This window comes from Halichoerus grypus, chromosome 3, assembly GCF_964656455.1.
Source record: "Halichoerus grypus chromosome 3, mHalGry1.hap1.1, whole genome shotgun sequence".
Lineage (NCBI taxonomy): Eukaryota > Metazoa > Chordata > Mammalia > Carnivora > Phocidae > Halichoerus > Halichoerus grypus.
Genome location: NC_135714.1, coordinates 126,113,439 through 126,125,715, shown reverse-complemented (window position 1 = coordinate 126,125,715; position 12,277 = coordinate 126,113,439). Strand labels below are relative to the sequence as shown.

At 38.9% G+C, this 12,277-nt stretch overlaps 1 protein-coding gene across 3 annotated transcripts in view; it reads right to left on the bottom strand.

Moving 5' to 3' along the window:
- ARHGAP10 (Rho GTPase activating protein 10) overlaps nt 1–12,277 on the bottom strand; it is a 314,695-nt gene that overhangs the window by 170,372 nt on the left and 132,046 nt on the right. For all 3 annotated transcript variants that reach the window (XR_013446509.1, XM_078069295.1, XM_078069296.1), the window contains one exon: nt 11,391–11,485. Coding sequence is in view for 2 of the 3 variants with exons in the window: in XM_078069295.1 (XP_077925421.1) it covers nt 11,391–11,485 (95 nt within the window). In the remaining variant the exon portion in view is untranslated. The remainder of the gene's footprint in view (nt 1–11,390; nt 11,486–12,277) is intronic.

Here is a 12,277-nt window from a genome sequence, read left to right as displayed (position 1 = left end):
AAAATGAAATGTAAAACATAACCTTTAAAAATAACATTTAGAAACATAAAATACTTAGAGAAATTTAATGAAAGATGTCCATAACCCCTATATTAAACACTATAAAACATTACTGAGAGAAATTAAAGACTAAATAAATGGTAATTACTCAGGAATTATTAAAACTCTATTGATGATATTGAACTATAGGCTTTTGTAGAAATAAACTGATTGTAAAATTTATATGGAAATGCGAAGGATCTACAATAGCCAACCAATTTTGAAAAAGAACAGAAGAATCATAAGAAAAAATAAATAACTCATTCTCTATACATCACACCATACACCCCCCCCACCCCACCCCACAAAATCTTCACAGGTCACAAACTAATTATAAAACTTTTATAAGACAACATGGGAAAAAATCTTCACAACACTGGGATAAAGATTTCTTAGAGCAAAGAGCTCTCTCAATAAAATCTTTAAAAACTGATAAATTCAGGGGTGCCTGGGTGGCTCAGTCAATTGAGCCTCTGACTCTTGGTTTCAGCTCAGGTCATGATTTCACAGTGGTGAGATCGAGCCCAGAGTCAGGCTCCACGGTCGGCACGGAGTCGGCTTCAGATTCTCTCTCCCTCTCCATCTGCCCCTACCCCCACTCACAAATGGCATACTCACTCTCTCTCTAAAATAAACTCTTTAAAAATAATTGATAAATTCAACTTTATCAAAATTAGGATGTTCTTCTCATTAAAAAACACTGTTAAGAAAATGAATAGGCAAGCCACAGATTAAATATTCACAACTAATGTATCTGTTGAAGGATTTGTATCCAGAATAATTCCTACAATCCAATAACAAAAAGATCAACAACATAATTTTTTAAATGAGCAAAAGATCTGAATAGACACTTCAAAACAGAAGAAATAGAAATGGCTAAAAAGCACATGAAAAATTTTATTCAACATCACTAACTATAATTAGCTTTTAAAAAGAAAAAGACTCCCATAGTCAAAGGTTAGTAAGGGGGTAGAGCAACTGGAACTCTCATATAATGCTGGTAGGAGGATAAAACTACTCTAGAAAACCGTCAATTTCATAAAAAGCCAAATATACATAAATACATATGTACACACACACCAGCAATCCCACTCCAAGGTAATTATCCAAGAGAAATGAAAATATGTATCCACAAAAACCCTTCTATACAATTGTTCATTACAACTTTATTCACAAAAGCTAAGAACTGCTCTATGATCCACATTCTAATGTCTTTCAGCATGTATTTTAAGAATAAATTCATATTAATGTCAATTTAGTTTTCCATTTAAATATTGGAACCAATATAAAATGTGTCTTTCAACAATTATCATATGATTTCATTCATATGTGGAATTTAAGAAACAAAACAGAGTAGCATAGAGGAAGGGAGGGAAAAATAAAACAAGACGAAATTAGAGAAGGCGACAAACCATAAGAGACTCTTAACCATAGGAAACAAACTGAGGGTTGCTGGAGTGGAGGTGGGTGGCGGGATGGGGTAACTGGGTGATGGGCATTGAGGAGAGCACATGATATAATGAGCACTGGGTGTTATATGCAACTGATGAATCACCAAATTCTACCCCTGAAGCTAATAATACATTATATGTTAATTAATTGAATTTAAATAAATAAAATTTAAAAAATAAAATGTGTCTTTCAGTATGCCTCTATCAACTACCATCTTTAGGGCAAAATCTTACATACTGTGAAAAACACAGAAGCTTATATACAAGAAATGCTGTCTCTAATTCTACACAATCCATTTTCTACCAGTTCTACCTAAATTCTTTTAAAATGACTTCCTTTCCTAGTCTCTCTACACTAGAATCTAAGAATTCTTGAATGATGCATCAGCCCTGACAGATCTCTTCACATTCTGGCTTTATTCATCCCCTGAACTATAACCAATTAAGCTGTTACACTTTTTTTTTTTTTTAAGATTTATTTATTTATTTGAGAGATCGAGAATGAGAGAGAGAGAGAGAGAGTACATGAGAGGGGGGAGGGTTAGAGGGAGAAGCAGGCTCCCCGCCAAGCAGGGAGCCCGATGCAGGACTCGATCCAAGGACTCAAGGATCATGACCTGAGCCGAAGGCAGTCGCCCAGCCAACTGAGCCACCCAGGCGCCCTGTTACACTTTTTTAATTGAAATATATATCCCATAAATATATTCATGTAAAAAAAAAACAAAACAGAACAATTGCATTCAATTCCACAAATGTGTTGGAGTTGCTGTCTTTTCAAATGCTTTAAAGCAAGGCTTTTCAACAGCCACACTAGGGATATATTGAACCAGATGATACTTTGTTGTAAAGGGCTGTCTTGTGCTGGATATTTAGCCTCAGGGTTGGCCTCCATCCACTAGATGTTAGGAGTGACAATCACAATGTCTCCAGACACAATCACTCACGGTTGAAAACTGGACTTAAAGGATTATCTCAGTATGTTTTCTCAAGACTTCTGTGATTCTTTCTGCCTTGGGCAACCCTTCCTCTGAGTTTCCAAACTATTACCAAATCTTCAAGATCCAATTTAACAATTAATTTTTTCTAGCAAGCTTTCCCGGCCAGCCTCACTTCTATTGCTTCGCAGCTCCTAAAGCACCTCAGACCTCTGAAAAGGCTCTTAGCCTGTGAGTTCCCTCAAGGTCAGGCCTTTTAGTTTCTCATTTTTGCATCCTTAGTTCCAAACACAGTCAATGATTGTTTAGGTGCCTGAATGACATGCTCTATAAAATACTTACAAATACTACCACAGTTAATGTGCTACAGAAACATTATTATTCAGCCCAACTGCATGGGCTTCTGGAAGCAACATGTTCTTAACTCACTTTTCAAGGGACAAACAAGACGGTACCGTGCACACAGTTGCTAAATAAAGTCTTTGGTGTAGCAGCACTCAAAAAAGCTTATTGCTCCAGATACTTAGGCGATTGCCTCCACCCACTATCATCATGAAAACATAAATGAGTGAATTATAAAGTAAGAAGTATCTTGCCATCCTTCAACACCAATATACTAGGAATCAGGCAAAATCAAACCAAACAGAATATCTGAAATGTCAGATTAATGAGAGCAAAATGGGAAGCATTTTCTTTAAGCAGTGCCTGAATGTGATGTGTGGGAGAACCTCACACAATGGTAATTATTTATCAAGCAAATGTGTGGGGGTCACAGCACAATGAGGCATGTGATAAGCATGCGAAGGAAGCTAAAAGCACATTATATAACAAAATTGTTGGGGCAGGAGGAAGGAGATGGTGTTTTGTCCTTTAGAGAAGAAAGCTGCATCTTCTGACATGCTACAGCTTGCCAGAGAGAAACTAACCACACAAAATCCTCTTCTCCCACCTGAAATGAGTGACGTGATCACTTCACAGCCCATGGTATCTGGCGTATGGCCGATGTGAAGTACTGAATGTTTGTATCATTTTAAAAGCCTTATTTTACTTATGGTCCTTATTTGCGGCTGTTTTTTTAAGCTTTATTGAAATATAATTCACACTATCAAATTTACCTAGAATATATAATTCAACAGCTTTTAATATATTCAAAGAGTTGTATAACCATCACCAAAATCAATTTTAGAACATTTTCATCATCTCCCCAAAATACTCCATACCCATTAACAGTATTGTCCATTTCCCTCGAAACCCCCAGCCCTAGACAGCCACTAATCTACTTTCTGCCTTTAACGATCTGCCCGTCCTGGATGTTTCATATAAATATAATCATATCATATGTAGTCTTTTGCGACTCATGTATTTCACTAAGCATGTGGTTTCCAAAGTTCATCCTCATCATAGCACATGTTAGTTCTTCATTCCTTTATATTGCCAAATGATATTTCATTGTATGAATATAGCACATTTTATCTACCCACTCATCAGCTGATAGACATTTTAGTTCTTTCTACATTTTGGCTACTATGAATAAGGCTGCTATGGACATACACGTACAAGATTTTTATGTAGACATAGGATTTCATTTCTCTTGCATATAGAACTAGAAACAGAATTTCTGGGTCACATGATAACTTTTTGCTTAACTTTTTTTTTTAAAGATTTTATTTTTAAGTAATCTCTACACCCAAGATGGGGCTCAAACTCACAACCCTGAGATCCAGAGTCGCATACTCCAACACCGACTGAGCCAGCCAGGTGCCCCTGTGCTTAACTTTTTGAAGAACTGCCAAACTGCTTCCCAAAACAGCTACACCCTTTTAAATTTCTACCATCAGTTTATGAGAAAGTTCTAATTTCTCCACATCCTCACCAATACTAGTTACTATCTGATTTTTTACTTATAGCCATCCTAGTGGGTGTGAAGTGGTATCTCATTCTCGTTTTTTTAAAAAATACGTTTATTTCTTTCTTTATTTATTTACTTATTTTAAGTAGGCTCCATGCCCAACATGGGGCTTGAACTCATGACCCTGAGATCAGGAGCCACATGCTCTACAGAGTGAGCCAGCCAGGCACCCCTCAGTGTGGTTTTGATTTCCCTAATGGCTAATGCTGTTAAGCATCTTTTCATGTACTTATCAGCCACTTGTACATATTCTTTGAAAAACTGTCTAATTCAAATATTTTACCCATTTTTTAATTGGGTTACCTCTTTTTTTATTATTAAGTTATAAGAGTTATTTATATATTCTGCATACAAGTCCCTTATCAGATATACCATTTGCAAGTATTTTCTCCCATTCTGTGGGCTGTCTTTTCACTTTTTGGATGGCATTCTCAGCACATGTGTTCCTAAATGTTCTTAGATGAAATAGTCAAAGTAAACTTCTGGTGAGTTGAGAGGAGGAAAATGAAGCACAGATCCATTCAACGTTGATAATCAAAGTAGTAATGGCTAGTTGGGCCCCCACCACCAACCATTCTCTTTCACTGTCAGTGACAAATTCCCCCAGAATCAGAAGAGCACATGGATGTCTGGAAACAAAAGACAGAAATTTCCCTGCCTCAGCATTTCCCAGCCTCCCTTCCAACTAGATATAACCATACAACTCCATTCACATTGTATGTGATCAGAAGTGCTATGTTCAACCTCTAGAAAGTGCTCCTACAAGAGACTGCTGTACAAGTGGGATCAGGCATCTTGGACCTAAGGTGACTGGGAGGGTAAACCCTACACAAGGGGGAACAAGACCTGGCACCAAGAAGCATGATACCCACCCTGATCTGACCTCCTCGAGGCTCTCCCAAACAAGAACAAATAAACTTTTGCACGATTTAAGCCATCTTATTTTGAGTTTTTCTGTTACATGCAATCAAACCTGATCTCGACTCATGCAACAATTAAGTGAAAGGTCTTGATTTATATCTACATAAATCAAATGCAAGCCCAAGTTCCATTCTGCAGTTTATGAAGCACTGCCTGTTGTCACAATGTTACCTGCTTTCCCAACCCAAGGAATAAAAAAATAGCAAAAATTGATACCAGGAAAGAAGCCAAAATATGTTTAGGTTAAGCATATGCAATCAACTGTGAAATTACTATATGGAGGTACCCAATAGGAATTCTCTACAAAATCTATCAGAAACATTTACAATACCCACCTGCTCCACAATGGGTTAAGTTTATTTTCTTTAAGCAAAAAAAAAAAAAAAAAAAAAAAAAAAAACCCCACTGGAGCTCTCAGCACTGCAGTGTGGTACAGAAGAAAAGGACAGCTGACTGATAGTTGCTTGATTGAATCTAATCCCAGTTCTGTCACTTCCAAGCAACAATTCAATTTCATTTAATTCGGTACAAATTTGGTGAATGCCCACCATATATAAAGCATCGCATTTGGTATTGCAGTCCCAAGTAATCCTAAAACAGAGTTTCTACCCTCATGGAATTCATAATCTAATAGACAAAGAACAAATGACTTACAATTCCCAGTAGCCTACTTGGCCAGGAATTGGAGAAATACACAAGAGAAGAGCCTACCTCATTCGACCTCTTCACTAAATAAGCTTTTCGAAACCCCAGAATTAGGGGAGTGACCTCAAAGTACACTCATCCTCCCTCCAAATTTTGTTTCAAAAGTGGGAGACCAATAGCAACACACTGATGGGGCAGCGGGCAGGGGGCTGGTAGCAGGAACCTAACAGCCCCACAAACACTATCCTTTGGTAACATCAGGCTTGAATAGATGTTTCCCTGCTTAGAAATGAAGAAGTAAGCAAAGACAAGAGGAGTCAATAATTTAACTCAAAAGTAACATAATCCTAGAGACTCAAGGAGACATACATAAAGTTATTTTCCAAGTTAACCAAAAAGCTTTAGGAAAAAACTCACAATAAGCATGTATTATTTTTGAAAAAGTATTTCTATGATATTAGTATTTACATAAGATTGAATAGACTCATATAAAATGTTAGATCCTATAAAGGGACCGTTTTTGTTCCCAGAATTTACAAAATGGGAAAATTTACAAAACAAACAATATCTCCCACCTCTGCACTGTTCAAAATGCATCACAGAAACAATACTGAGAACACTGAGTAGGCAGCCAGATAAGAACCTGAAATTCAGGGAAAAGATCTAGGTAGAGATAATAAATGTAGGAGTTACCAACGTAAGGATGGCATTTAAAGCCATGAGGCTGGACAAGATCCTAAGGGTGAGAACGAGGAGAAGAGCTCTAAGATGAACATCAGAGAACTCCAACATCAAGAGGTCTGGGAAATAAGAAGCTGTAATCGAGTTTAAGAATTGAAAAGCCAGTGGGGTGGGAGAAAACGAACAGGCAGGTATGATGTTCTAGAAGAAGTGAAGCAAGTAGGTCATGGAGGAGAGAGTGACTGGCCATGTCAGATGCTGCTGCCAACAAAGAAGAGGAAGGACAGGACAGCTGACCATTGGACGTTGCACATGGAGATCGTGACAGCTTGACAAACACAACCACAGTGGAGAGGAGAGACAAAGGCCAGACTGGAGAGGGCTCAAAAGAGAATAGGAGGAAGAAAAAACGAGACCTTAATGTAACAGCGTTCAAAGAAGTTTTTTGTTTCATACAGGAGAGAAATGGGCAACAGACAAAAGGGAAGACTGGTCAAGATGGGTCTCTCACGGGTGATGGTGGGGGCATTTTTTCCGATGAAAAAAGAGTATTTTGTGTGATAAGAATAATCCAGTAGGAAGGGCAACCCTCAGGTTAACAAGAAAGAAGACTGCTTGAGTGATACTGTGGAATAGCAGGGACAGGATGAGAGACAAATGAACAGAGAGGCTCAGGAACACAGCTCACAGAGATGGAAGAAGGGCAAGGTGTCTGGGCACGGTGATGGAGTGGGTGTTTATAGCAGTGGATGATCTCTTCTCGTTGCTTGCTTCTACAGTCACAACAAAATAGGACACAAAATTATCAGGAAAGAGGCAGTGTCAGAGGCTAAGAAAGAGAAATATATAAAATATTAATCAACCAGGAGAATAAAGGAACTAGAAAAGGTAACATAATTAGTGGTTAGAATTAATGGCTCATTTGAGGTTAGTGGTCATGAATCTGAAGTGATCCCAGTGAACATGGTTAAATATGCCTCTCTAGGAAGAGAGAAGGCAGAGGTGACTCTTACTTAAGTTGGGGTTGTACCAGCAAGTCTAATAAAGGAAGAGAAAGACAACAGAGCATATTTAAAAGATTGACTATGAAATTAAAACCAGGTGAGGAATGAAGTGAGGGTGTAAGAAACTGAGTAACAACAGGCTCAACTGATTAGAGAAACTCTAAGGATACTTACCAGGAAAAAAGCAGAGAAGGATAGGTGATGTCGGAAAGAGAAAGGCTTGCGGCTGAGATTCTAGAGCGGTTGCCGGTTCTTGTAATGACAAGACCTAAGCAATGACTGTGAGAGTAAATGGCTGAGGTAGGGTAAAGGACAAGATGACCAAAGGAGAGTTCCAGGAGTCAAGAAGCAAAGTACTAAAAAGAATCCTCTCAAGCGGTAGTGAAATCACCAAGAATTTTAAAAGGAGTGGAATTGGAGATATACTGTGTAAGGAGCTAAAGATTCTAAAAGCAGCTGAAAAAAAAAGAAAAAAAAAGAAAAATACAGACTGCAGAGTTATTCACTTTGAGGATGAAACCATCTGAATGGACAGAGAAAGAAAGAAAAGACAGCCACAGGAAATAACATTTAAAAAGCAATAGCTGAAAATGGAGAGGTCCAAGAAATTTTGGGCAATGAGCATGATTCAGTCATGTAGGTCAAATGCTGCCAAAGCTGCCAAGTGCTGCACCCAATCTCCCACCGGGTTTCTTACTGAATGACCCACAGCAATCTAACTCAACATGACCACAGTTGAATTCATTGTCCTCCATCCTCGGGCCTCCTTGGTTTTCCATCTTAGTAAATGGCACTACACCTAGTTGCTTAAGCCAGAAACCTTCCCCTCCTTCACTCTATACTCCAACATCCAATTTGTCTCTAAATTTAGCTCTAAACATCTCCCTCAAATGGATCCCTTAGCTTCCATTCCCACTGCTACCAACACTAATCCAGGGCCCTTTCATCTATTCATGCCACCTGCAGACCTTTCTCTACTCTGCCAGAGTGAGTTCTGAAAAAGATAAATTTATCACCCACTACTCGACTTAAAGCCATTTAATGGATTAACCTAAAAAACCTCAATGCCAGGCCCTTGCCTCCATCTCAAGCCTCTTCTCCTACTCTTCCTGGCTACTCCAGTGTTGCTGGTGTCTCTGGGGACCTCAAATGGGCCATGTCCTCCCTTGACTCCAGGCCTTCACATGAGCCATTCACTCTGCCTGGAATAGGAGTCTCAATCACAGCTGACTCCAAATAATCCATCAGTCATCAACTAGATGTCAGGTCCTCCATATGCCTTTCTTCAACCATCTATCTAGACTAGATTAATGGTCCCCCTACCACGATTTCCCAGAAAGAAGCTCTGGGTGTCAGCAGAAGTAAATTAGAGATGTCTACAAGAAGAAAGAAGCTGAAAAAGTAGGGCTCCAGGCCGCTTACCCTTCTTCAATAAGGGAACTCTCTTTTTTGGTTGTTTCTCATATACATAAATGTAAAATTTTATTTGAAAAGAGGGTCTCCCTATAAAGCAGTTTAAAAACCACTAGAATAGGGGCACCTGGGTGGCTCAGTCAGTTAAGCGGTTGTCTTCGGCTCAGGTCATGATCCTGGGGTCCTGGGATCAAGCCCCATGTCTGGCTCCCTGCTCAGCGGAGAGCCTCCTTCTCCCTCTCCCTCTGCCTGCCACTCTGCCTACTGTGCTCTCTATCTGTCGAATAAATAAATAAAATCTTTAAAAAAATAAATAAATAAATAAAATAAAACCCACTAGAATAGATCATCTCTAAAGTCTGCCCCCCACCATTCTGAGAGTCTATTTTTTTCTTTTCCTTTTTTTATTATGTTAATCACCATACATTACATCATTAGTTTTTGATGTAGTGTTCCATGATTCATTGTTTGCGTATAACACCCAGTGCTCCATGCAGTACGTGCCCTCTTTAATACCCATCACTAGGCTAACCCATCCCCCCACCCTCCTCCCTCTAGAACCCTCAGTTTGTTTCTCAGAGTCCATAGTCATGGTTCCTCTCCTCCTCCGATTTCCCCTCCTTCATTTTTCCCTACCTGCTATTTTTTTTTTTTTTAACATATAATGTATTATTTGTTTCAGAGGTACAGGTCTGTGATTCAACAGTCTTACACAATTCACAGGGCTCACCGTATCAGAGTCTATTTATAAGGTGTTATCCCATATAGGCGAAAATAACTCCACGGTAATCCCTGGTCAATCTCTGTGAGGGGTGGAAAGTGTTTACCACCATAATAAGGATCATTGTTGACCAAGTGCACTTGGCATGATCAAGTCTTAGAGAAAATACGGGGTTAGGCAAAAACAATACACACTATACTAGAGCAATATATGAAAGCACTAGAAGTATCCTATTTTCAAAGCAAATCAGATTAACCCCATTAAACACATTTTCTAGTAGACATCACTGCTGACACACCTTTGTCAGTTATTTAGGGAATGTCACAATTACACGGTAACACTCAGGCTTACGGTGTAGTGGGTGAGAGGCAGAACGGGCTTTAGAGGTGGAATGCAGGTGTTCAAATGTCAGCCCTTCCACTTACAACTCCATGCCCTTGGGAGAATCACCTAAGCTCTCTATGGCCCAGATTCCCATCATAAAATGGGAAGGATGATACCTGCCTAATAGGGCTACGGTGAGGATTCAATGAGAGAAAGCACAGAAGAATTTAGAGTACTTAGCGCTAACTCAGTAAATGCCTACTATGGGTAGATGCCCACAGATGCTCCAGTTGTACTACACAGCCTGAATCTCTTCTTAAAGTCTCTGAATTAGTCCTTACTGGACTGAAATTGAACCTCTTCCACAATGACATTCTCTTTCATTTTTTTTTCAGTCTTGGCAAAAATGCGTGTTAAACTACCTTTCTCATGGTAATGCCAAATTTATCATGGCACCTAGTGGCACACTTTTATGTATGTGGTCTTCAGTTAATTTACTGGAAAGGAAAGCATAGCTCCTTCCTCTCTGCATCCACCCCACAGACTCGGTTCCATCATCTGAGGGAAGAGGTAGCATTAATTATTTTTGTATTCATGGATCCCAACCCGAAATGAACTTTTGTTACAGAAATCTCATCTTGTAAACTTTTGTTATACAACTATGAAATAGCCTTATCTAAAGACCAGTGTTGCCAAGACCAGGACTGGCAAGGAACCACCATACTGTCAGACATTATGAAAGAAATATTCTATGAATACCAAGATTTTCCTCAGTACGACAGGAGGATACAGAAATAAATTCCAGAGAAGTAGTAATATTATCGGAGGAATGTTTTTCTTTTTTTACTTCCTCCTCTCTGGCAAAGATTCTTTCATAATAACTGAAAGTCATACAACAAGGGAAAAGATAAGCAGTCTTTAAATAAACAGTTTGCCTATGAGCCTCCATCACATACAGAATACACACACCGAAAATTCCCACACACGAAAATGAATATTGTTCTGTATTAACAACCCACCAACTCTTGTCAGCTTTGTCACCTACTGCTTCACTTTCATTCATTATTCTTTCAGTGCCACAATTAGGCTTGGATCAACAATGAAATGCTCCAAGGTAATTTTTAATTACTATTTAGAAGGACTTTGAACTCCAGCCAAGATCAAGCTATCACTCCATAGCCAAACACAGAGACAAAGACTAAACAGGTCAAAATGAATACAAAGCCTGGAAATGTAACAAAATAACATTCTTTCAGGCCAAGGAAATCTCAGTTTCAATTAACCTCCATTTTTTAAATCATCTTTTATAGGACTCTTTCATTAAGTGCAAGAATTCTAATAACTTACCGGTCAGCAGCTTCTACATCAAAACAAAATCTTCTGTCAATGGAGTCAGTATGCCTCTTGGTACATTCTTTCAAAAAGAACACCTCTCCATCCCCCTGAAAATAATCATTTTAAACATACTCAAAAACTACAATATAAACATAGACACACTAAAGAGCCCTATATTGGGGAGGAGGGTACCCCAAGGTTCAAGATTTTAAGTCCCTTTATCCTATTCTCTTTCAAACAAGTTTGTTTAAACACTATCTATAATCTTTTTAAGATTTTATTTATTTATTTGAGAGAGAGAGAGAGTGAGTGAGCACGAGCAGGGCAGAGGAAGAGGGAGAAGCAGACTCCCTACTGAGCAGGGACCCCGACATGGGGCTTGATCCCAGGACCCGGAGATCATGACCTGAGCCAAAGGCAGACGCTTAACTGACTGATTAACCGATTATAAATAGGCATCCCTATTTATAATCTTAATCATTTTTGTCATCCTCTTTTCCTTAGGTTTTCTAGATCTTGCTTTGATTACAGTAACACTAAACCAGACCTCGTGAGCACTGGTTTTAAAAGGCAGACTAACAACACAGTTTCCACAAGCCAGAATATTTGCTATTCTCTTACTGCACTTTTTAAAGGAATAATTTGTTTTTAATTCATACTATGTTACACCATATAAAATAGGCAATGTGTGACCTCTTTCTTTAAAAAAAAAATATTTTATTTATTTATTTGACAGACACAAACACAGTGAGAGAGGGAACACAAGCAAGAGGAGTGGGAGAGGAAGAAGCAGGACTCTCGCAGAGCAGGGAGCCCGATGTGGGGCGTGATCCCAGGACCCTGGGACCATGACCTGAGCCGAAGGCAGACGCTTAAAGACTGAGCCACCCAGGCGTACC